This window comes from Anolis sagrei, chromosome 4, assembly GCF_037176765.1.
Source record: "Anolis sagrei isolate rAnoSag1 chromosome 4, rAnoSag1.mat, whole genome shotgun sequence".
NCBI lineage: Eukaryota > Metazoa > Chordata > Lepidosauria > Squamata > Dactyloidae > Anolis > Anolis sagrei.
Genome location: NC_090024.1, coordinates 187,326,818 through 187,353,804, shown reverse-complemented (window position 1 = coordinate 187,353,804; position 26,987 = coordinate 187,326,818). Strand labels below are relative to the sequence as shown.

The window sequence follows — 26,987 nt, the reverse complement described above, 5'->3', positions numbered from 1 at the left end:
TAGTAAACAGACATGTTTGTATATAGAGAAAGTCATATTAGGATGGGCCCGTTAAAGAAACCAATCATTTAATCTTTTCAGTGGAAAACAAGTTGAGAATCCCTCTCCCAGAGTTTTGAAATCCCAAATCCTCCAAAATTGTGCACTGAGATAGTACACAAACTTAGTTTCCTTCATAAATTATTTTAAACTAAAAGTCCAGGCAGACTTAGAATTTGGGAGAATCGGACAGAAATCTGCACCTCTTTCTTGAGCTCCTACTTCACATTTGAAGTTCCTCTCCTTTCCATTACATTCACCAGAATAAATCAGGAGCCCCAAGTGGCGAAATGGGTTAAACCCTTGTGAAAGGTTGGCAGTTTGAATCCGGGGAGCAGGGTGAGCTCCTGTCTGCCAGCTCGAGCTTCTCATGTGGGGGCATGCGAAAAGCCTCCTACATAATGGTAAAACACCTGGGTGTCCTCTGGGCAACGTCTTTGCAGACGGCCAATTCTCTCACATCAGAGTCGCTCCTGACACAAACAAAAAACCCCAGAATAAATCAAAGGCAGGACTTTGATATACCTTGGCTCAGGATAAAAGGAGATCTGCTTGCAGAAGCATTCTCACTCCTGCATGTAAAACAATTATGGAAGAGCACCTCAATCCATGTTGTAATATTTATGCCATCTCAAGTAGTCAAGCACATCTTTTAATGCAGCCGTGAGCGCATTTATATCAGTGCTGCATAGTTGTACAGTGGGATAGGGACTATGAACATTTGGAGCCAGGCCACAATCAACAAGTCATCTTAAAATGAAAACTAGTTAGTACTAATCAGCAAAAACAACTTTTAAAAAAAACAAAGTCAATGCACTTTAAAGAAACAACATTGCAAGCAAAAGGCTAGATAGTTTATTGCCTAATTAATGTGTCTGGGAGGCTGACTTCATTCTTGTTACCAGCTTAAAATAGTCTTCATACATTTTGAATCCCTAGGTTAAGGCCATCATTTTGTTAGAGCTAGTAAAATAATATTGTTATCCCATCTCCCATCAGTCTATTTCTCTTTTGCAAGACAGCAGAAAACTGGACTAGCAACCTCATAGCCTAGATATGAGAACAATGTTTGAAATAAGGGTTTGTCTCAGTAATAGTTATATTGATTTTTATCCACATTAGCTGACTGTGGGTCAGTGTTGAACTGGTTTAAAAGGCAACCTACAGTGAAAACAAGAACACTATGAACTCCTTGGTAGCTGGGCTTGCAAGCTCCAGACTGCATTACTTCCTAGGGAGGCAACTATTTCTATCCAAATGTTTTAACACAAAATGTAAACATTCAAGTTTGTTAATCCCCACATAGACTTTTTGGCTGCATTTTGGAGAAACAGGCCTCATTGTGGTTTTCATGTCAACTGCTCTGTTGCTTTTGTCCAGTGCTTCTCAACCTTCCTAATGCCGTGACCCCTTAATACAGTTCCTCATGTTGTGATGACCCCCAACCATAAAATTATTTTTGTTGCTACTTCGTAACTGTAATTTTGTTACTCTTATGAATTTGTAATGTAAGTATCTGATATGCAGGATGTACTTTCATTCACTGGACCAAATTTGGCAGAAATGCCTAATACGCCCAAATTTGAACACTGGTGGAGTTGTGGGGGATTTATTTTGTAATCTGAGAGTTGTAGTTGCTGGAATTGATAGTTCACCTACGATCAAAGAGCATTCTGAACTCCACCAACAATGGTATTGAACCAAACTTGGCACACAAAACTCCCATGACCAACAGAAAATACCGGAAAGGTTTGGAGGGCATTGACCTGGGAGTTGTAGTTCACCTAGATGTAGAAAGCATTTTGGACTCAAACAATGATGGATCTGGACCAAACTTGGCACAAACACTCAATATGCCCAAATATAAACACTGGTGGAGTTTGGGGGAAATAGACCATGACATCTGGGAGTTGTAGTTGTTGGGATTTACAATCATAGAGCGTTCTAAACTCCACCAATGATAGAATTGGGTCAAACTTCCCACACAGAACCCCCGTGACCACCAGAAAATAATGTGTTTTCTAATGGTCTTTGGTGATCCCTCTGATACCCCTTCATGACCCTAATCCTAACCTCACCCCCAGGTTGAGAAACGCTGCTTTAGTCCATTACATGCGGCGCCAAGAAAAGCTGGTTGCTTTGCAGAATGTGTTTAATTTTTATTACTGAATATCTGAAATATTTTTTCTGAGTGTGTGTGCAAACGTGTTTTTAAAAAAATCCGAACTATAAGAAAATTCCACTGGAATGAAGAAGTCAGTGGTGAGCAGCTGGTTCTGAGGATTATGTTTTCAGTGCAGCCTACTGCAATGCATTTGCAGAGTACTTATAATGTGACTGTAATTAAAAGGAGATGGACTGGTGCAATTGCAGTAAAGGTGTGGTGGTTAATTTCACATGTTTGAGCTACAGAAAACAACAGCACTGTTGGGACATGAATTCCCTTCATCTGATCGTTTTCAGCCTTTGCATGACAAATGTTTATGGTGAGATTTCCAGCTCATCTTCTTTCCAGTCTTCTCCTTCCTGGTCTTCATTATCCAGCTGTTCACACTTAGTAGTTTTGTCGTGTTTTCTTTCATCAGGTGTTTTCAAGAATCTGGAACATTACAAAAAATCACTCTTGAGTTCTGCCACATTAGCTGCCTGTATGAAGGATGGTCAACTTGATATTGCATAGTTTGAACTCTTGGCATAGGCAACTAATTGTACTCTGAACCTCAGCATTACTCCTGACTTCTCCAAGGAGGGATATCATGCTCATTGGGTTTGTCCATATCCTCATTTGACTATCATTTTCTAGTGTCTGTACTTCTAATCCCATTTGCCAAGGCTATGAGAAGTGTTCAAAGAAGGTGTGCTTAGCCTGGTCATTTTATTCTATGGAAAAATTGGCTATGGATATCAAATCTGGAATATGGCCTCACTCCAAAAGTGGAGTGGTGGCTAGGTTGGAAGCCTGCTGAAAATCATGCCCCAGCTTGGATGCTCTCCAAAATAGACAGGATTTTGAGGGAAACAAAGCAATAAGGTTGTAGGTAATATTTTGTAGAATACAAAAACCCAATCCAGATTGGGGCCTAGCAGCAGCTTGATCTACAAAAACTTAACACACTTGTTTGAACACTGATACTAGATGTAGCTCAAAATACCATCTCAGCCTGGATCACATACCACCAGAAGGTTTAACATTGAAGGAAGACATTCTTAAAAACTTTCTCTTTGATGTCTATTTTTTGACATATTTTGTGTGCTACGACTGTTCCTCAAGAAAGGTCCTCCAATTTAACAGATTTTTTTTGAAGTCCCACAACTCATTTTTCTTCTGTCTTGAGGGTGGCCAGTGAATAGCACCACACAACCCTCTATGGTCTTTCTTTACCGGAGGTGCAACAGGTCCAAAGATGGCCCACCATCCTTGGCCATGATTAGACAAAGCATTTGCTATGAGGTCCCAGATTTCCACCAAAGCATGGAACACCTACAAATGATTCTAAAGATTTCCCTTTAAGTCCAATGGTGTCTGACTCTGGGGGGTGGTGCTCATCTCCATTTCTAAGCGGAAGAGCCAGCATTGTCCGTAGATGCCTCCAAGGTCATGTGGCCAGCATGACTACATGGAGTGCCATTACCTTCCCGCTGGAGCGGTACCTATTTGCATGTTTTCGAACTGCTAGGTTGGCAGAAGTTGGGGGTAACAGCAGGAGCTCATCCCGCTTCCCCAGATTCGAACTGCTGACCTTTTGGTCAGCAAGCTCAGCAGCTCAGCAGTTTAACCCACTGCACCACTGGGGGCTCCACAGTTGCCTCTGCTGTCAAGCCATTTTCCATAACCCTCCCCAATGGATTCACCCAATTTTATTTTCCACACCTGAATAGGAGCTTCTGCCCAGGTTCCTTTTTAATAATGTTGAGTTTATAGTAATGTCTCAGAGCTCTTGACATCTTCTCATATGTCATGTTCCTACGGTTCTGAAAATTCAAAAAATAATAATTTTAAGCCCAATGGTAAATTCCTTTGAATATAACTGGAATGATTTGAACTGGATGAGCTAGAGAACACAATGAAAAAATCTTAAGTTCATCAGGAGTATGCTGTGGATGTTGGAGAACTCTAAGATACAGAGTTTAGAAACATTGCTTTGTAATATGCAACCTAAAGATGACTTTACAAATGCTATTTATAAGTTATTGCACTGACTGAATTGTTAAAAAAATCAAGGTAGCATGGAATTTATCTTCTGTACAACACTCACTTGTTAATTTCACCTTGATAAGGAGTAGTTCCCAACCTTTGGTCCTTCAGGGGTTTTGGACTTCAGCTCCCAGAATCCCTTTCAATTGGACAATCTGATTGGGGTTTCTCAGGATTGGGGACCAATGTTTGGGAACCACTAGTCTAAACAGGATGTATATAGTAGTATGGAAACATGTGGCCCTCCAGATGGTGTTAAGCTGCAACTCCCATTAGCCCTGCCCAGCTAACCAGTGGTGAAGTATCATAGAAGCTGCAGTGTGAAGCCATCAAGAGGGCCACAAGTGGCACATCCCTGCTATAAGATCTCATACAATTAATATCTTAGGTACCTTGTGATTCCCCCAAAGTCTGGCAAGTCCATTGGGGTCAATGACTCGAAAGACCTTGGATTCTTTGTCTTCCCATCTGATGAATGATTCATATCGGCTATCACAAAGAAGCTGGTACACATAATCCCAGAGTAACCTGCAATCTAAGAGTCAGTAGCATATAATATGATGTTAAAACAGGTTTGTTTGTTTTTTTCATGTCAGGAGCGACTTGAGAAACTGCAAGTTGCTTCTGGTGTGAGAGAATTGGCCATCTGCAAGGATGTTACCCAGGGGCACTGTTACCTTCCCATTGGAGCAGTATCTACTGAGCTACTCACAATTGCATGTTTTCGAACTGCTAGGTTGGCAGAAGCTGGGGCTGAGAGTGGAAGCTCATGCCACTCCCCGGATTCGAACCTGCGACCTTTCGGTCAACAAGTTTAGCAGCTCAGCGGTTTAGCTCACTGTGCCACTGGGGGCTCATACTGATCATTTAATGCAGTTCAGATCTAACTTTGAAGAATTAGATCCTTTGAAGCTAGACTTGAAAGCACACAACAACAAATGTAGGCTAAATGCCACTTAAGTTACTGAAAAAGCATACCTACCTGCAATTTTACCATTAACAGGAGATGGTGATGTTACAGGAAAAGAATATTCATCTGCTCTATAAATGACCCCAGTGCTGTGGTGAGAAAGGCAGGTTGCCCCAGGACTGAAGAACATCGTTGTGGGCAATCTGGGTTGCTCTGTGTGGCTTGGATGACCAGTAGTGACGACCAAACATTCTGTAAAGAGAAGAACACCATCAGCTGAGAAAGCTTCTGACCTGTACTTTGGGTCTGAGGAAATCTGACTATTTTCCAAAATGTTATTAGAAGAACTAAGACTGTAAGCCCCAGGATCACACATGGCCAGCACAGACAGTAACTATGGGGTTTGGGGTTTGTTTTAAGGTGAAAGGAACTTTACAAAGACCTCATTTTCAATCACTAGATTAACAATGGTTCTCAACCTGTGGGTTTGGTCTACAACTCCCAGAAATCCCAGCCAGTTTACCAGCTAATAGGATTCCTGGGAGTTGAAGGCCAAAACATCTGAAGGCCAAAACACAGGCTGAGAACCACTGCACTAGAATATCATGAAATGACTTGAAAATAAATAAGCCAAAACTCAAACAAAACAGAAAAATCCTTCAGATGTGGCAGGAATCCATGTGAGATCTACTACCAGTTCCAAAGGCCAGCAAGATGCTATCTACATGCCAACCTCAGCAAAAAGGTAGTGCTATTTTCCCTTCTTCCTCCCCTTCTTTTATCATACTCCATAGTCTCCTGTTAGAGGAATTAAGTTTATTCTTCGTGTCCTCTGCGAAATCCACACCTATGGGTTTTCCTTTGCGCATGCGCAGAAATCCGGAACATTCTAAAGTTTAATGAAATTAAAAATGATTATTTGTGAGGCTCCGCCCCCCTCCCCGCCCCCTCGGTATATATGCCGCTGCATGCGGCTGAGGAGTAGTTCCTTTTTCCGCGCTAATCCGGCAGCATCTCGGAACGTTCTCTCTGTATCTACTGGCTATATCGACCTTTGGACTGTTTTTTTCTGGCTTCCACCTTCTCCATTCCTGACCCGGACTGGCTGACGACTCTCTAATCAGGCTAGATGTCTTCTCCCTATTTCAAAAATTGCTCGGCCTGCGGAGCTACCCTCCCTGAGGCCGATAAGCATTCTAAATGCTTACTTTGTTTGGGGGAGGCTCACAATCTCCAGACTTGCGAGATATGTTTGAGTTTTACCACTAGAGCCCGCAAGGGCAGAGACGCCAGATTGAAGGCTCTGCTTTACGAGCGTGCCTTGGCTCCCCAGGCTCTTCCCACCCCCTCCCATTCCTCCCCAGTTCAAGAGCCCCCCCAGCCTTCCTCCCCACGCGTTGGGGACAGGCGGGACTTGGGCCAGGCAAGCGCTTCCCCCGCGGAGCCGCCTAGAAAGAAATCCAAGCCCTCTAAGCAAGCCTCAAGGGCTGCAAAATCGAAAGAAAAATCTACCAAACAGAAAAAGGGACGGCAACTCACTGGCGAACAGCCCTTGAGTCCTCCTATGCTGGAACCGATGCCTCATCTCCCCGGTTCCGTCCTCCAGCTCCAGGAGCCCCTCCCAGCCATGCTCCACATGGACGATCCTTCTTATCTTCCCCCCCTGGAGCTCCTGGCTCCTCAGCTCGAGTTGCAAGCCCAGCCCACAGCGGAGCTTTCTCCTCCGCCCCTCCCTCCCTCCCAAGCCTCACCCCCTCCTTCCCTCAGCCCACCAGATTCCCCGGTTCCGAGGGAAACTCCTCCTCCAGGACAACAAGCCTCCGCGGCGCAAGCCCCACGCCGCCGCCAGCGTTCTCCTTCTCCTTCCCCTCAGCCCTCTCCTAACCCCCACCCTCCAAAGAGGGCTAGATCTCACCCTCCTCAACAATACCATCCTTATGGTCCCCAGGACTACCCTTACCATCTCTACCCTCCTCCCCCTCCCTATCCAATATATCCCTTCTACTATCCACCCCCCCCTAACCATCCCAAGGACTACAGTGCCCATTATCCACCGCAGTTCAGTTATCCACAGCCTCCACATGCACCCCCAACAGCTACACTCTCTCATCCTCCAGAAGATCAAACGGAACCGGACCCTCCCCAACCCTTTCAAGACCCCCTCACTCTAGTTCACCATGACTCTGAAGCAGTGGAGCTTGAATCCACTGATGACACCCCGCTTCTCCATGATCCTATCCCAGACTCTGACCCTTCCCCTAAAAATTTAGAAGAGTTTAAAAAATTTTCTGCCCTCTTCATAAGACTCTCTAGAGCTTTGAATCTTGCCACACCTGAACCCACAGATACTGTGGCAGACCCATGCTTCACCTCTACTGAACAACAACAACCAGCTTCCACTGTGTTGCCCACTTTACCTTATTTACTAAAAATCTTGAAAAATACTGGAGTTGCCCCGACTATGGTCCCGGCAACTCCCAAAAGAGCAGACAATTTATATCGTATTGATCTGTCCTCAGCTTCATGGCTTTCTAAAATGCCTAAAGCAAATTCCATTGTAACGGATGCTCAGCCAAAACCTGTACAAACAAACCAGACTTCCCCCTCTGACAAAGAGGGAAGAAAACTTGACTCTATGGCCAAAAAATTTTACTCCTCAGCATGCCTGTTTGCACGCATGGCTCACTATGGAGTATACATGAGTGTGTACCAAACCCATTTGTGGAACAAGATATCCCCTTACTTAGAGTTATTACCTCCAGCCAACCAACCACTGGCTCTGGCTCTTAAACAAGAAGCCCTCCTTTTATCATCTTTGCAAAAAGACCTTGCAAGGAACACAGCTGACACTTCAGGGAAACTCATTGCAGGCTCAGTGGCCCTTCGTCGCCACGCCTGGCTAAGGGCTGCAATCCTCTCCCAATCACAACGCACCCTTATTGAAAACCTGCCTATGGATGAGGCAGGACTCTTCAATCCTGAAACTGATTCACAACTTGAGCATTCTCATAAGATGAAACAAACGGTCTTCAAATATGACCAACAACCATATTCTCACCAACGGCAACGGTGGGGCTCATATTACTACCGCCCCCACTACTACAACAGACCCTACAATACCTCCTTCTACAGGGGACGTCAAAGATCCTACGCCCAGTCTACAGCTCCAAGACGGCCACAGCTCCCCTTCAGAGGTCAGTACCGTGGTACCAGGCCTGCCAACAACAACAAACGTCGTTTTTAGCACACCAGTAACCATTACCACTCATCCCTCCATACATACACAACCACTTACATACCTAAACAGGCTACAACCCTTTCTTCCAGCATGGCAGTCTATCACTACAGATGCCTGGGTCCTGGACATAGTCGAAAGGGGATACGCAATAGAATTCGACTCTTACCCACCTGTGGGTAGGATCCTCCTCACTCAACCCTCCCAGGAGATCTGGGAGGAAGTACACTCTCTCCTTCAAAAGGGCGCCATATCTCCTAGCCCTTCACAAAATGCCAGCAGCTGCTTTTTCTCTCGATATTTCCTGATAGACAAAAGAGATGGGGGTCTACGCCCCATCCTGGATTTACGCAGACTCAACACTTTCATTACACCCCGCAAATTTCGCATGGTTACACTTCCTAACATACTCCCTTTCATTCCACCACAATCGTGGTTGGCGACAGTAGACCTCCGAGACGCCTACTTCCACATCTCAATTAGGGAGGCCCACCGCAGGTTCCTGACCTTTGCGGTGCAAGACAACCACTTCTCCTTCAATTCTCTCGCATTCGGCTTGTCCACGGCACCCAGAGTGTTCACAAAATGCATGTCTGTCATAGCTGCACATCTCCGCCAACAAGGCATCACAGTTTTTCAGTACCTGGATGACTGGTTATTTTGTTCTATTTCGAGAACACAACTACACAACGATATTCATTACACCTTGTCTCTTTTGCAGGACCTGGGTCTGGTTGTAAACCAGGAAAAATCCCATCTCACCCCGACACAACGAATCCAGTTCATAGGAGCCGTGATAGACTCCACTCTCCAGAAAGCCTTCCTCCCAGAGGACCGCTTCCTCAAACTTCAGCAAGCAATCCGAACCCTCCAGCACTCCCGACGATCTTCGGCTTGGGCTATCCAATCTATCCTTGGCCACATGTCATCTACCACAAATGTGACCCCGTTCGCCCGTCTAAAGATGAGGCCGCTACAAAGCTGGTTCATCAAGTCCTTCGACCCCCTCCGGGAACCTCAATCTCGCATTCTATATCCGCCACACCCCGTCCTTCACTCCCTCTCATGGTGGACAAAGCAGTACAATGTTCAATCAGGGATGTCCTTCATCCAACCCCATCCCTCCATGTCCCTCACAACCGATGCCTCCAACTCAGGTTGGGGAGCACACCTCAAAGGGTTCAAAGTGAGCGGCCATTGGTCTCCCCAAGACCGCCAATTCCACATCAACGCGCTCGAGATGATGGCAGTAGAAAAGGCCCTCAGAGCCTTTGTCCGCATCATCTCGAACCGCAAAGTCCAAATTGTAACAGACAACACCGCTGTCAAATATTATATCAACAAGCAAGGGGGAACCCGCTCTCAGACACTATTAGCCATATCAACACGGATTTGGGAATGGTGCATTCGGAGGAATGTCCTTCTCACTGCTATCCACCTACCAGGCCAGGACAACACACTAGCGGACTCTCTAAGCAGATCCTCAAAGAACAATCACGAGTGGCAACTACATCACACACACTTCAAGACTCTCACCCGCAAGTGGGGCATCCCCAGGATAGACCTGTTCGCATCCCCCGTGAACACTCATTGCCCTCTCTACTGCGCAAGGCTCCACCCTCACGCATCCCCAGGTTGTCTCGGGGACGCCTTCCTGTTCCAGTGGTCCCCAGGCCTACTCTACCTCTTCCCACCACTTCCTCTCCTATCCCCCGTCATAGCCAAAATAATTCAGGACAACACAGACTGCATCCTGGTCACCCCCTGGTGGCCACGCCAACACTGGTTTGCTCCCCTGCTCCAGATCTCCAACAAAGAATTCCTCCGCCTCGACCCGACCCCAGACCTTCTCTCAGTGGAGAATGGACTAGTCCTCCATCCAGATCTCCACTCCCTCTCCCTCACGGCATGGAGGATCAGGCCACAATGAACCTCTCTGAGGAAGTATCACGAATGCTATTGGCCGCCCATAAACCAACCACTAAGAAGTCATATCATTATAAATGGTCATCATTTGGGAAGTTTACACAAGCAGTGGGATTCACTCCCTTATCAGCACCAATTCCTGTGGTACTAGACTTCCTAATGCACCTTTCCAACAAAAACTTCTCCCTTTCCTCAGTCAAATGCTACATAGCAGCAATCTCTTCCTATCGTAAAAAATCCGGCTTGCCGTCCCTTTTTCAAGACCACCTGATTCAATTGTTTCTCAAGGGCTACAAAAATGTCCACCCTCCTACTTCCCTCCCTTCCCCTCAATGGAGCCTAGAGCTAGTGTTATCCCAGTTATCAAAACCTCCCTTTGAACCTATGGCCTCTAGTGACATTTCCCATTTGTCTTGGAAGACAGCATTCCTTGTGGCCATCACGTCAGCCAGACGGTCGAGTGAATTGACGGCCCTCCGCTCCGACCCTCCTTATATCAGGTTCCACGAGGACAAGGTAGTCCTTCGGACTGACGTCACGTTTTTACCCAAAGTTGTTTCTTATTTTCATATGTCACAGGATATTATCCTGCCGGCCTTTTTCCCCAACCCATCCTCCCCGTTGGAGGTAGCGTTACATTCCCTTGATGTTAAGAGGGCTCTTTCCTTTTACCTGCATAGGACCTCCTCCTATAGGAAGTCTCCTAAACTATTTTTGAAATACAGAAAAGACATGTTGGGCCATCCTGTATCCTCACAGGCACTGGCCTCCTGGATTGTTTCAACGATCCGGCTAGCCTACCAATTGGCAAAGAAGGAACCTCCTTCTCACATCGTGGCGCACTCGACTCGCTCGGTGTCCACATCTCAAGCCTTTCTTCGAGGAGTCCCTCTGGATCAAATCTGCAGGGCAGCTACGTGGTCTACACCATCCACGTTTGCCTCCCACTACAAGTTGGACATTCAGGCGAAGAAAGACGCTGCCTTTGGCAGAGCTGTCCTTTTTTCCTGCGTGGCATGACCCACCTCCAGGTCAGTAGCTTGCTATTCACCCATAGGTGTGGATTTCGCAGAGGACACGAAGAATAAATAGAGGTTGCTTACCTGTAACCGTATTTCTTCGAGTGTCCATCTGCGAAATTCACACAACCCGCCCTTCCTCCCCTCTGTCATGCCTGTAGACCTAGCTGCGATTAGCGCTGGGGAACTACTCCTCAGCCGCATGCAGCGGCATATATACCGAGGGGGCGGGGAGGGGGGCGGAGCCTCACAAATAATCATTTTTAATTTCATTAAACTTTAGAATGTTCCGGATTTCTGCGCATGCGCAAAGGAAAACCCATAGGTGTGAATTTCGCAGATGGACACTCGAAGAAATACGGTTACAGGTAAGCAACCTCTATACCCCTGGCATAGTTTCCTGTGATTTCCAAGGGGTGCACCAGGGCATACCTTGAAAATGCTACTTTTGGGGTGACAATTACAGCTTCCAACATCCTTTAAGCCAACATGGCTAGTGGCTATGCCAGATGGCAAATTCTGGATTACAGTCCAAAGAAGTAACATTTAAAAGCTGCCCAGAAAGGATCCCTGGCGGTGGATCATTTGAGGAGGAGGCAATGTGCCAGAATATCAAGGGAGAAAATTCCACATTATCTGAGTGTGGACTCGGATAACTCAGTTCAAAGCAGATATTGTGGGATTTTCTGCCTTGATATTCTGGGCTATAGGGCTTTGTGGAAGGGTCCATAGTGGAAAGAAGTGCGGGACACTGAGGACAGTACAACTATGTTAAAAAGCTATTGACCAATAAAAGGAGGGGAATGAACTTCTGAAAGCCACAGCGTTCCCTTGATATAATCATGCATGTTTGTCTTTTAAATTTAAGATGCTGAGTCATACAGTAAATAGTCTGCAATAGCTGATGCTATACCAGCATGGACAAATAAGTCTTTCAGAAGAGAGATGTGAGCAAGCCTTCAATAAAAGTGGCATAAACTAACAATAAAGACATAAATTTGAACAAAACCAAACAAGGTTCCTTCCACACAGAGATATAACCCAGAAGACCAAAGAAGAAAATTCCACAATATGTGCATTGAACTGGGTTATCTGAGTCCACACTGCCTTACATTCCAGTTCAAAACAGATAATGTGGGAATGTATTCAGCTGTGTGGAAGGGGCCTGAGACTCCCTGACCCAGATATTTTAGAAGCCATACTTGAAACCCAAGAAAGTCCAAGCAGGAACATTTTCATGATGCTTATGAAGTCCCTTCTTCTGGCCCTCAGCCCTGTCCTGCCTCCTGCAGTTCCCTTCCATCTGCTGTCCAAAAGTAAGAACGGTCCTATGGGTGCTAAACATAACCACTTTCAGAGTCTCAAAGATCTTGGTTTGAATCTGTATATGGTTTTATATTGTTTCATTTTGCTCAAATTGTTTTAAATATTTCAGACTGTTCTAATTATTATTTTTTTTCCGTACGCTGCCATGAGATCTTATGATACAGGATGGGATACCCTGTTTCCCTGAAAATAAGACCTACCCTGAAAATAAGCCCTAGCATGATTTTTCAGGTTTTTTGAGGATGCTCAAAATTTAAGCCCTACTTCAAAAACAAGCCTAGTTATAATTAAATAAAATATATAATTTTGAGGGAACCCCTAGTGGTGCAGTGGGTTAGATGTAACATGCTTTGTGATATCACCCAAAGCTTCCCCTTTTTACAGCACCAGGAACTGAACCCTTGATATTGCAAATACCTGTCCCTAGCTTTCAGGTTTTAATGCTGAATCTCATTACAGTCTTGACTTGGCAATCCCCATCATAGTGTCTTCTCATCGAAGTGAAACTCAAGATACACAAGAATACAGATTTTGGAGTTCATGTTGCATATAACTTGAGATTCCACCTGAACATTAGGAAGAACTTTCTGTGACAGCTGCCCCAGGCTGTGGTGGAGGCTACTTCTTTGGAGGCTTTTAAACAAAGGCTGGATGGCCATCTGTTGAGGGTGTTTTTAAAGTGATTTTCCTGCTTCTTGGCAGGGGGTTGGACTGGATGGCCCATGAGGTCTCTTCCAACTCTATGATTCTAACCTACCTTGATGAAACCACTGCCTCATAAGTACTCACCTTCTGCAGTGCCTTGGGTCTGTGCGAATTCCACATCCCGAAAGGGAGGATTAAATAAAGGGCTACAAACAAGGGCTCGTCTCTGAGTCTTAATGTATTGAAGTAATTCATACAAAACATCTCCTGAGTGGGAAAAACAGAGATCCATGTCAGTTCCTGTATATAATAATAATAATAATAATAATAATAATAATAATAATAATAATAATAATAGGATTTAAAGATAGAACTGTAAAGACTCTGGCACAAGCCAGTAAAGGTGGTCCCAGTGATGGTTGGCACACTGGGTGCAGTGCCTAAAGACCTTGGCCTGCACTTAAAAACAATCAGCACTAACAAAAATACCATCTGTCAGCTACTCAGATCTGCATGCATTCTTTGCAGATACATCACACAGTCCTAGACACTTGGGAAGTGTCCGACATGTGATCAAATACTATAAAAAAAGACCAAAGGAGCACTGGAGGGTAACTGACTCCTTCCAATAATACACCATGTTAGCATCTGGCACCAACACTGCTTTATGAGCCTTGGTTCTAAAAACATGGCATTGTTTACACAAGAGGACAATTCAGAAGAACAATCCAGATGTAATCAAGCTGACAGTCTAATTGATTTTTTGGATCTGCTCTAAACATGGCAGTCAACCTTACATATAATTAAATCTAGCTCCAACTCTAAAACAAGATCACATTTATGCAAAATTTAGCTGTCCACAATGAGATGCAGCATGTAAATTCTTGTTCACTATTCCAATTCTTCCTTCTAAGAAATCTGATTTTGGAAATCCTGGACATTCCTGCAAGGAATTACTAGGAACATCTCTAACCTGAATTAGGAGCCCGGAGTCTGAAGTCTTCCTTGGTGAGAATGCAAAGAGCTTTCCCATTCATTTCAAACTTGCTTTCATCTGACTCCCTGAGTGAGTACTCTTTTTCTGCCCATCGCAACCAGTGAATCACATCATCCTTGCTCCACAGAGAGGGCTGGATTCCTGAAACAAACCAGACTAACACTGAGAATAAATGTCACAATATATTTCAATCCATAAGCTATCTACAGTATTTCCAAGAAAAAGTAAGTCCATAAAATGGAATATATAACCACAGGACAATAAAAAAAATGATTCTGATGATGAAAGGAGGAAAAGGCAGAAAATCAAGGACAGAGAGAAAATGAATGAAGTCTGTTGTGATTCTAGCACCCCGTATTTCTTGTTTCAAAAAGACAACTGCTGTCTCATTTCAAGGAGGGGTGGCTTCTCCTGCCTTTTCTGCTGAATGCAGAAAGCTTATTTAAATCAGATAACTGATGTCCATCAGCCCTGTAGTGTCCACTTTGGCTGGTCGGATCTCTCTAAGAGGTCTTATTTATTATTTATTAGCCGTCCCCTGCCATGTGTTGCTGTGGTCCAGTCTGTATATATGTGTTTTGTATGTGTATATGTTTGTGTATATATTTGTGTATATGTGTGTTTTCATGTGTGTGTGTGTGTGTGTGTGTGTATGATTTTGTGCATGCGTTGTAATGTAATTTTAGTTTTTTGGCTTTTAAAGTCTCTTCTGCTGTGTTTTTATGAGTGATGGTCACTTGTTGGCCTGATAGATATGTTGTGTCCAAATTTGATGTCAATTCGTCCAGTGGTTTTTGAGTTATGTTAATCCCACAAACAAACATTACATTTTTATTTATATAGATTTGTTAACAGTATTTATATTCTGTTCTACCTATACTAAAATCCATGTAAGATTTATGAAAATATATTCATTCTTTGTATTTTAAAAAATCTTGTAACCTACTTTCCAGATAACTCTCGCATATCGGCTTTCCCATCTTTCGTCCTTGGAAGGTGTTGTACTCGGTTCTGGCCATGGGGCGGGGGGGGGGGGGATTTGCTGTCACTCCATCTCCCTGCTGAAGAGCTAACCTTTTTTGGATCAAATGGCTGGCATTTCTTATGGGTGCCCCAGAATACCTCTCCATTTTTTAAAGTGGTATCTATTTTTCTACTCACATTTGCTTTCGAACCACTAGGTAGGTGAAAGGAGGGCTAATGGCCAGGAGCTCACCCTGACATAGCTTCGAACTGGCAGCCTTTTAACTGACAAGACTGACTACAGTTGGTGGTTTAACCTGCTTTGCTAAAGCCAACCCATGTTTCTCCTCTCTTAAAGACATGGATATGGAGGTCTTTCCCATCACCTGTTACATTTCAGTGATGATGTCAAGAACCAAAATTGAGAACATCTGTTTGCTAAGCATTTTAAAGTATGGAGACAGTCCCCTCCTTTAAAAAAAAAACCTTTAAAAGATATGTGCTCTCATGTCCATCATTTTAGACACTCACTGAGTCGGCCGGGCAAGGTGCAGATTTGTCCACAGTGGAGCGTTTGCAATGATGTCACAGGAGTGGACGGTAGGGGCAAAGCAGCCTTTGGCACAGGAGGCGAAGAACCCGTTGCTACTTCATCCTTAAAACAGGAGAAACATATTAGTGCTACATCCTTGTCTGAAATCATCTCCATTTCAGTTTAACTGATGTGTTGTTTTTGGCTAGACAGATGCAAGTTTAAACCTAGTCAAAGTACAACAATAGAGAAATATAACTGAAGAAGTAGCATGGTGTAAAAATGTGGTAAGTGGATCCAGGTTCAAAATCCAACTTATTCATGCAGCCATGAGTGATTCTGGGGCCCCTTCCATAATAATAAAAAATCCCACGTTTTCTGCTTAGAACTGGAATATATGGCAGTGTGGATTCTGATAACCCAGTTCAAAGCAGATATTGTGGGATTTTCTGCCTTGATATTCTGGATTATATGGCTGTGTGGAAGGGGCCTGGGTCAGTCAATAGTGTCTAGCCAAGAGTGAGAGAAAGTACCATATGCAATTGCAAGGTTGGAGGAATCAGGAGCCTCTATTTTTTTAACCTATTTTCAAACTTACCTTCTAGGGTCTTGGAAACAATTTTGCCAAATATCTCTCCTTTCTCCAACCATGAAGCACACCAGATTTTTTGGACAATTAAATAATTTTAAAACAAATTATACCATTGGAGGCATGGCATAAATGAAATGCAACTCTCCAAGATGCCTGGACTTCCTTGCTCTAAGCTGAATCATCATTGCAGTGTTGTTGTGATGATAATATGTGATAACCCAAATATGGCTCCCTTAAGAACCTCAAATGGCGAGTGGGATAAGAATTAGTACTGCAAGTCTGAGTCAGTAACAGAGTGGTTCTGTTATTGGGCTGAATTCAATGATGCTATTGACCCAGAGCCAATATTCTAGCAGAAATACATTTCCAAAATGAATGCAATTGATAATTTGTTAACCAGTTGGGCAAAAAAGCAGGTGTAAACTCTTCTAGCTGTACTGCTTGCTCAAGGGTTCAATCCAGTGCAACCACACTATGGAAGCTTTTCACTACACTGTTGCCACATTGAGTCTAGCAGCGAAACCTTTATTATCACTACCACAATTTGATCATGAGAATCTAGAAAAACACAGTTGGGGATTTTGTGTGGGTGAGTATATAGTATATAGTTTCACTTTCTGCCAGTTTCAGTTTCATGCATGGTGCATATGTTGTTATAAAACCTTGTGGGAAAGAAGTCTTTTCTTAAGCAGAATTTCCTAACCCATTCCCAGTTTACAGAAAAAAAATAAACTATCTGGGTCCAACGCTAATAGTGTTAACATTCTTTTTTAAAAAAAATTCGGCCAATGCAATGAGCATAGCAATAACTGTCTTCAGTATTAAAATTTATTTATTTATTTATTTATTTATTTATTTATTTATTTATTGCATTCATATCCTGCTTTTCTCACCCCCGGGGAACTCAAACCAGTTTACAAAAATAATGGCAAAGTTCAGTGCCCTACATACATAAACCAAATCATAAAATAAACAGCATATGACTAAGCATAAAGTACAATACGACAAATTCACCATAATAGGACATTTAAACATGAAGTATGCAAATTAAAAACACCTAATAAAAACATTAAAATCACATGATCCAAACTCATAGACTGGGCCATTCAAAATGTCAATTACACATATTCCATATTTACTTCTTATACTGTGTTACTTTACTAGTGAAAAACTTGGTTCCATAACCACATCTTTGTTCTCTTTCTAAAGGCCAGGAGGGAGGGCACTGATCTAATCTCACTGGGGAGAGAGTTCCAGAGTTGGGGAGCTACCACTGAGAAGGCCCTGTCTCTCATTCCCACCAAGGGCACTTACAAAACAGGTGGGACTGAGGGCAGGGCCTACCCAGAAGATCTTCACCTCCATGGTGGTTCATAAAGGGAGATACGTTCACAGTACTTTTCAGCTACCAAGAAAGTACAAGTCACAGTACTGCCAAGCATAATATGTTGTCAGGGGCACACTGTGTGATCTTTTAGGCAAGTAGATACAGTATCTTTTAGTTTCAACGTTTGCAAAATCAAAATAATAATGAATCATGGCCATTGAGATGCCTTTTATATAAAATCTTGAACTGATTTTATAGTAATTGTTGTGTTTTAAATGCTTAAAATGAGATCCTCCTATGTACTGTTTTAAATTATAACATGTTAGTCTGTATTATATGTTTAGATAAGCCATTTTGGGAGGACTTTCTGCCCTGAGAAATTTGAAATATTTTGTGAATAAATTGGATTGATTTATTGAGGGACTGGATAAAGGGGGATTGTATGACAAAGATTCCAGCATAGCATTTATTATCTCCAGAAGCTAATTTAAGGTAGTATGATGTACTTTAAAAGAAGAAGAGTGCACAGGAATTCATATTTAAAATCTCATATGTATATATTAATATAAACATTCCTTTTTTTTCTTTTAAAGAAGGATGGAAGAAAAGAAAAATACATATTTTGAGTGCCGGGTTGCAACACTGTGTAGTTCCTGCCTACAGCAGGAAAGGTAAACAGCAGCTGCCTTCAAAATCCCTTATTAGTAAAAGAAAACAAAAATTAGCCCTGAATGCACTTTGGAAGATTTCAGATGGTCTTTCAGAGGTTCAAGATGTTTTATTTACTTAAAAATACTTATGGAATAGTTATCTGACCTGATTGCTTCATTTCATATTTACATGTTGTTTGATTTGAAAAAAATGTTTACATTTTTTCCAAACTGCTCATTTTTTTGTGGTGTAGGAACCCATCCCTATCATTTCCATATTATTTCTATCTCTGATAGTATATTTTCAGTTAGAAGAAGTTGCTTCCAGGAACACATCTACTTTGTTAGCCAAGTTCTATAAAACTGGGAACTCAACAATGAAACTGCATAGACACACACAAAGTGTTTCAGGTTGATTCTCAACCACATGCAAGAGAGAAAATAAAAGTGAAAGTTGGCCACCACACATTTTCCCCTCATGTCATTGCCTTTTGAAGTCTGTGCACATTCAGTAAGTTGGCAAAAAACAAGGTTTGGCTTAAATGAATGCAAACAAAGTTATTTTTTATTTATTTACTGTATTTATATATTACTTTTCTCACTCCGGGGGGGGGGGGGGGGGGGACTCGAAGCGGTTCACAACATAATAATGGCAAAATTCAATGCCTAACATACATATAAAACCAAAACATGCATTAAAAGTTAACATTTTTCTTCTTCTCTGCAATTAATATAATTGCATATCTATCTTATACTTCCTTATTTATTTATGTAAAGCATTTCGATATTGCCTCCAAAGCCAAAAGGGCTCCTGAAGTGAGGAACAAATAAAACCCAATGAAAACAACACAAAGTTTAAAACATTTTAAAAACAAATTAAAATATTCTTTAAAATCTCCTAAGAGCAGACTAAAAATATGCTGTCATCCAGCCTTGAAATAGTTAAGACAGCACTTTCAAACTCTGAATGTGGAATGTGTTCTGCGATTCCTGCCAGAAGCTTAATAAAAGAGATGGGGCCAGTCTGATTTTCTTTGGCAAGGAGTTCCACAGTTGAGGCGCTGGTATAGAAAAAGCACTATCATGTGTGTCCATCAAGGTGTTGGGACATGCAGAGTGGCTTCCTTTGAAGATTTCTGGCAGGCTCACAGGGGAGGAGGCAGTCTTTCAGATCTTGGCCTTAAGTTGTTTAGGAATTGTGGGTCAACACCAGCACCTTCAACTGAGCTCTGTAAGCCAGCATACTGTACTTCTTTCAGGACCAGTGTTATATGGACTCTGCAATGCACTTGCCTGGCACCGATTTGGTTGCTGCATTTTGTTCTAATGTATAATCTCAACTGTTGAGCCATTGAACTTACTGACCTGACGGTTAGCACTTCAAATCTGTGGAATGGGGTGAGCTCCAGCTCCTGTCAACCTAGCAGTTTGAAAACATGCAAATGTGAGTAGATCAATTGGTACAGCCTTGGCAGGGAGGCAAACAGGTGCTCCAAGCAGTCATGCCAGCCACACAACCAGGAGGTGTCTACAGACAATGCAGGCTCCTCGGCTTGGAAATGGAGACAAACAATCGTAAATTGAGTCGTAAATTGAGCACCGTCTTCAGAAGCTGGAGATGAAAGGGGAAGCCTTTGCCTTTGTGTTTGTCTGTGATGCTCTGTGAATTTCTGTTAATGTTTGCCTGTGTTTGTGTTTGTATATACTGTAATCAGCTCTAAGTCCCCTCAGAGAGATAGGACTGAACATAAATAAAGTGTTGTTGTTGTTGTTGTTGTTGTTATGGTGTCTAATTGAGGGCAACTAAGGCATAAAGCATTGTTGCCAGATCTGCCTTGCTTGAGAATAGATGCAGCTGAAACTGGGCAAAGGGGTTCTGAAGCAACCTGGCTTTCCAAGAATAGCCCTAGGTCCAATAGCACCTCCAGGTTATACATCTCAACAAAATCCAGAATGGGCCTTGATCCCAATCTCATTTTAGTTGTCCTACTGACCACAGCACTGCTAGCTTGTCTGCATTACTCCTCAGTCCTTTCAATCACATCCAGTCTTTCACTGCATCCAGACAATGATTTAGTGCTGCCACAGAACTGGGTACTATCAGCAACTATCAGCAACAGAACTGGGTACTATCGGTATATACCAGGCATGGGCAAATGTGGGCCCTTCCCTTCGTGTGTTTTGGACTTCAAGTACCACAATTCCTAACAGCTTCAGGCCCTTTCCTTTCCCCCCTCAGCTGCTTAATGTACCCAATTTCACACCTCTGGGCAACCCCTCCCAGCAGTGCAGATGTTGAAAAACGTAGAGGACCATGTCAACTTTAGATTCAGTTTGGTTATCTGGGGTGATTATTCATAAAATTGCATTGGATAGACCACATCAGCTCTAGTTTCTGATACAGAACATATGCTACCCAGTAGTCACCATCTGCTCACCCACAGAAAACCATATTTAATAATCTAGAGCCGATGTGGTAGTGGTAATCTTTTGCGGGTAGTCAGCCTGTTGCCTTGGAGCTATAAGAGGGTTTTATGAGACCAATTGCTCTTATTGCCACATGGTTTTGAGGCAACTGTGTAGTAATGGTGAGGCTGGGAACCATATGTTTGTTCCTGTGGACCACTGGTGGCCCACAGACCACAGGTTGAGAACCACTGTATGAGTATGTTAGCTGCAACGAGTAGGTGTGTCGCATGAACGTAACAAGAAACTTCTGAATCTTGTTAAACAACTTCTGTGAAATAAACAAATCAGATATTTAAAAAATATAAATGAAATGTCATGAGATATGTTGTGCCCCCATCAGTTTAATTAGAGCATTTTATATTTCTTATAAGGAGTTGATTTAATTTCCAGTTCACTGGCATAACTGAATTAGTATGTTGCAAAGCAATACATGTCTAAAAAGTGTGTCACCAACATGAAAGCTCTGGTCTGGAAATCTATCTCAGTATGACATATTAAACCAGTGGTTCTTAACTTGTGGTGGTCCGCGAGGATGGCATATGTTCCTTATCAGAAACTAGAGTTGATGTGGTCTATCCGGTGATAGTATGATAGCTGGGTCCAGAAGCTCTGAGCGTTATGCACATTCTGTAACGGTGGTTGTGAATAAGGGAAGGGGAGAGTGGCACACTGAGGGCGGGAATATATTTCGTAGTTGCATTTGGTGGAAGAATAGAAAGGAAGGGAGGATTAGGATAAGGTTTAGGGTTACAGTTTGGAGTAGGGTAAGGCTTAGGATTAGGGTAAGGTTTAGGGTTAAGGGTTAGTCTTGGGGTTAGGGTTAGGGTTAGGGTAAGGTTAAGGCTTAATCTTAGGGTTAGGGTAAGTTTTAGGGTAAGGGTTTGGGTAAGGGTTTTACCATTAAAGAACTCTTACATTCCTTGTATAATATCTGTGTTCTGTTCTGCATTGCACAAACAGCGCTCCTGAAGGAGCAAAGCAGAAACAATGGAACAGCTATCATACTATTACTGTCTATCCCAGGGGTCCTCAAACTAAGGCCCGGGGGCCGGATGTGGCCCTCCAAGGTCATTTACCCGGCCCTTGCTCAGGGTCAACCTAAGTCTGTAACGACTTGAAAGCAAACAACAACAACAACAATCCTCTCTCATCAGCCAAAAGCAGGCCCACACTTCTCATTGAAATACTAATAAATTTATATGTGTTAAAATTGTTCTTCATTTTAATTATTGTATTGTTTTTACGTGGGTTTTGCACAACAAATAAGATATGTGCAGTGTGCATAGGAATCCATTCATGCTTTAATCCGGCCCTCCAACAGTTTGAGGGACTATGACCTGGCCCTCTGCTTAAAAAGTTTGAGGACCCCTGGTCTATCCAATGCCATTTTCTGAATCAGCCCCCCAAACCGAAACTAAAGTTGACCAAAAACTGATTCGTAACCCTTTTGGTATTAATGTTGGAGAGCGGTCCCTGGCCAAAGTGGTCCCTAGTCAATAAAAGGTTGGGAACCACTGCATTAAACATTTTCACCAGCATGGTTCACCTGAGCCCTGACAAAAAATGCTCTTTTCGAGGGTCACTCCTTGTTCAAACTCCCTGAAACCCTGAGACTTCAAAGGACCTTTGAAGGGAGCCTGCACTTCTTCTTAAGAGCGTTTTTTCTGAGGCACCCTCCCAAATCGGGGCAGCTGCTTCTGGCCTTTCCCTTAGTGAGCCGGGCTTTGGGGGTTTCCAGACCCTGTCGGTGGAACAAAACTCAAGGGTTGGTGCTTCCCACGGAAAATCCATCGGGATTTGGAGACAGTGGGAGGGCTCCCAAACAAAAAGCGAAAATCGAAGGGCAAAGACTGCGGAATTACACGTGTGTGGGGACGGAGGAGGCGTAGGAAGAGAGAAGGAGAGAAGAAAGGAAGGAAGAAGAGGAGGCAGGAAGGAAGGAGAGAAGCAAGCAAGCTTTCCAAACCCCCTCCCTGTCCAGGCTCCCTCCCTCCCTTCCTACCTCCCTTTCCTTCCTCCCCCCCCCCCTCCTCCTCTCCGGGGCTCCGACTTGCTCTTACCTGCATGTCAGGTGGAGGTGGCTTTGCTGGGAGTGTGAGGCTCTCTTGGGATCCTTCAGTTGCCAAGCCAGCGCCTACCCAAGCCTCCCCCCTCCCTTCGTCTTGGGCCCCGCTGTCAGCTCCCGATGACTGTCCTTCCGGCAAACGAAAATGAAACGAAACAAGACCTGAAAGTTTCTGGAGTTTGGTCCCGTCCGACGGGAAAGAGCGAGCTCCTGCGCTTCGATATCCAAGCCCTTCTTCCTCTTCTCGGGTTCTTCTTTAGGAGGCGGCGTCCCAAAGATCTGCCCAGGGCGAGGACTTGGCGTCGCAACGAGCCCAAAAGGGCCACCCTACACTTGGCTTTGCGGGGGAAGAGGGTCTCTTGGGGCATCTAGACCACGCATGGGCAAGCTTGGGCCCTCCAGGTGTTTTGGACTTCAAGTTCCACCATTCCTCACAGCCTCAGGCCCCTTCCTTTCCCCCCTCAGCCGCTTAAGCGGCTGAGGGGGGAAAGGAAAGGGCCTGAGGCTGTGAGAAATGTTGGGACTTGAAGTCCAAAACACCTGGAGGGCCCAGGTTTGCCCATGCCTGACATAGACACATAAGGTTTTCAGCTTGGTGGGACACCAGCCTTTGTTTGGCAGAGAACACTAAAACCATACTTCCATAACATTGAACCATTGGCACTTAAAGTGGGGTCAAGTTGCATTCGTTCTCGCGTAGACACAACCTAGGTTCCAAACAAGACACCTTCCTAAAGAGCACACAGTGGGGCAGTGTGTGCCCTTTGGGTCACATTTGCCAGACCCATTCATCTCCAGCGAGACACTCCCTCAAGAAGGTTCAGGTTGCATCAGTCAGTACTGGTGGCTGAATGTCAAACATGCTTGGCCCTAAGCACAACACCTCCTGCTTTCCCTTTCTGTTCCCCAACCAGTTTGACTCCTTCTGTGGCCACAGAACTGCCAAAGTCAAAGGACCTTCTATTTTTGGCAAACTTTGGCTCTCCAGGTGTTGTGGACTTCAACTCCCACAATTCCGAACAGCAAGTAAGCTGGCTAAGACTTCTGGGAGTTGACATCCAAAACACCTGGAGAGCTGAAGTGTTGAGCAAGTGGGCTTATTAACAAAAGACCTTCCTCATAAATGCACAGCAGAGTAACTTATTAGCAGCAGCGTGACCCAGCACCAGTAGTCCAAAAGTGATAAAAAGAATAAAAACACAGACCAATGTTATCTCCTCCATAGGAGGCATTTCTTTATAGCAAAATAATATAGTTGCACTATTTACAAAAACAAGTGTCCATAACACAAATAATGTTCTTTACACTTCCTTCTTTGCTTCCACTCTGGGCATCTTTCTTATGCAGATAAACAGCTTGGCTATCACAGAGCCTCTTCTCACACCGAAGTTACACAGGAGTTTCACATAGTAGCTTTTTACACACAGTAGCCTTCAAACACAATGGCATTCAACCTGGGGCTTCTCTCAACTAAGCTTCTCACACCTGAGGCCTACTAACACTCAGGCCTTTCTCCCACTGAGGTCTTCTCCTGCTGAGGACTCTTTCAGACTGACGCCTTTCATATACCGAGATGAACTAACACTGAGGCCTTCTCATACTGAGGCCTACAAACAACCTGAGGCTTTCTCCCATTTAAGTCTTCTCCCATTGAGGGCTTTCTCAGACTGAGGTGAACTAACACCGAGGCTTTCTCATACTGAGGCCTACCAACACACGAAGGCCTCTCTCACTGAGGTCTGCCAACATTGATGACTACCTCAGACTGATGGCTACTAAGCTATAGGCACACCTGCTTACATTTAACTACAGCTATTGCTGAGCCATTGCATCCATTTAACCCTTTCAGTGCTTGACTCACATTTTTGTAATTAAAAATACTTCTTTAATTTTAAATATTTCTGACAAAATTTGCCCATGCCTGTTCTATTTTGTGTCTATCCATTAATGCAACCCAACCTCCAGGATGTCTTAAATGTCCAGAACATAGTTTACTTGCTGTTCCTACAATCTGATATAGATATGTTATACTATGCCAGCAATGCCCCCCTAAACTCTCTGCGTCGGACTCAGGTCAGTCACTATGCAAGAGGTTAAAAAGTAACAAATGTAATTAATGCAATGCAGCTTTTCAAGTGATCTGTGATGTATTTATTTTAATTCATTGTGTCTTTTGAGTTTTGAATGTATATATGTATGTCATATACCCAGTAAATTTTAAGTTGTGAATTTTAATCTGCATTTTATCAGTGGATTTTAATTTGTATTTAATATTATTGTATGTCTTTTAATGGTTTTCCATGCAGTCATGCCGGCCACATGACCTTGGAGGCATTTACGGACAACACTGGCTCTTTGGCTTAGAAATGGAGGTGAGCACCACCCCCCAGAGTCAGACACAGCTGGACTGAATATCAAGAGGAAACCTTTACCTTATGTCTTTTAACAGTGTTTTATCTCTTGTTTTAATTATGTTGCATCCCTGTGGCTCAGAGTAGGCAATCTATTCTATATACTGTGTGTGTGTGTGTATACACACACACACCTGTGTCTGTGTGTATCGGTGTCTGTATGGACATATAAATATACCATATGCATTCTCTTTTCGCTTTGGTTCAATTACTTTTTAATTTATTCACAACTAGCCGTCCCCTGCCACGCCTTGCTGTGGCCCACTCCGGTGGTCATGGGGGTTCTGTGTGGGAGGTTTGGCCCAATTCTATCGTTGGTGGGGTGCAGAATGCTCTGTGATTGTAGGTAAACTACAAATCCCAGCAAGTACAACTCCCAAATGTCAAGATTCTATTTTTCCCAAACTCCACCAGTGTTCACATTTGGGCATATTGAGTATTTGTGTAGAGTTTGGTCCAGATTCATCATTGTTTGAGTCCACAGTGATCTCTGGATGTAGGTGAACTACAACTCCAAAACCAAAGGACACTGCCCACCAAACCCTTCCAGTATTTTCTGTTGGTCATGGGAGAACTGTGTGCCAAGTTTGGTTCAGTTTCATGGTTGGTGGGGTTCAGAATGCTCTTTGATTGTAGGTGAACTATAAATCCCAGCAACTACAACTCCCAAATGACAAAATCAATTTTTTGAGTGAAAGACATACATTGGGTTGTTAGGTTTCTTGTGTCCAAATTTGGTGTCAATTCCCCCAGTGGTTTTTAAGTTCTGTTAATCCCGCAAACAAACATTACATTTTTATTTATATAGATAACACCATAGATAGTTGAAATAACTATCTTAATTACAAACATTTTGCTAATTTGAAGGGTATAATGTATGGAAAGGGACTGATAACACTCGGCCCATTGGGTTAAATGGACACAGATCTGACAAACTGCAATCCTTGATCAAGGAAATGCCAAAGGAAGACCACAATGTCAAAGAGTGAATTGAATTATACTCACAAATTTAAATCAATTGGCAGAGATATGAGCAATAGCAATCCCTTCATGTATTAAAATAAGATTCCTCACTGCTGCACATACAATACAATACAATGAATATTTTTAGAGAGTTTTCAACACAGGGACACTGACTTTTGGATGTATTGCTTCCCAACATCAACACTAACCTATCATTCTCAAGATCTGAAAGCCCTGTATCACCTTGCCAAGCCCTTTGAACACTTAGAAAAAAGGACATGGTTTAGACAAGGGAACATCTTTCCAGATCTTATTACATCCTATCCAACTCCCACATCTTTAAAAATATGCTTTAATATCTGAGGCTTTAATATCACACTGTAACGAGAGTGTAAATATATGTATTAGAATAATATATAGGTAGTCGCCAAGTTCCAAACAGTATAAGTTCTGTAGATTTTTCCTTAAGTTGAATTTGTATGTAAGTTGAAACAGGTACATTTTTAAAGGGTAACTCCAGCCAAATATGTGTGTGTGTGTGTGTGTGTGTGTGTAGCTTCAAAGCCTGGCTGATTGCTGCCTGGGGGATCCTTTGTTGGGAGGTGCAATCAGCCAGGCTTTGAAGCAACAAGGCCATTAAATGCTAATCAAGGTGGCCGATTGCAACATTCACACTTGTTTCAAACAAACATGAGTTCTTTCTCCCACCTTCGATATTCCATA

At 43.3% G+C, this 26,987-nt stretch overlaps 1 protein-coding gene across 1 annotated transcript; it reads right to left on the bottom strand.

Moving 5' to 3' along the window:
* Positions 1 to 645: 645 nt before the first annotated feature.
* Positions 646 to 23,073, bottom strand: ETV7 (ETS variant transcription factor 7). Its single transcript, XM_060773148.2, has 8 exons — positions 22,886 to 23,073; positions 15,787 to 15,910; positions 14,269 to 14,433; positions 13,440 to 13,562; positions 5,217 to 5,396; positions 4,627 to 4,769; positions 3,911 to 4,011; positions 646 to 2,638 (listed from the first exon to the last, which is right to left on the bottom strand). The coding sequence occupies exons 1-8, from the start codon at positions 22,889 to 22,891 to the stop codon at positions 2,521 to 2,523; spliced, it is 960 nt and encodes a 319-aa protein (XP_060629131.2). The 5' UTR covers positions 22,892 to 23,073; the 3' UTR covers positions 646 to 2,520.
* Between the last annotated feature and the right edge of the window lie 3,914 nt (positions 23,074 to 26,987).

What these genes read in the sequence shown, in the direction of transcription:
- ETV7 (XM_060773148.2), bottom strand. An exon ending in TGTTAATGGTAAAATTGCAG is followed by an intron (nt 4,770 to 5,216) that starts GTAGGTATGCTT and finishes ACTGACTCTTAG; the next exon opens with ATTGCAGGTTACTCTGGGAT. An exon ending in GGGCAGAAGCTCCTATTCAG is followed by an intron (nt 2,639 to 3,910) that starts GTGTGGAAAATA and finishes GTAATGTTCCAG; the next exon opens with ATTCTTGAAAACACCTGATG.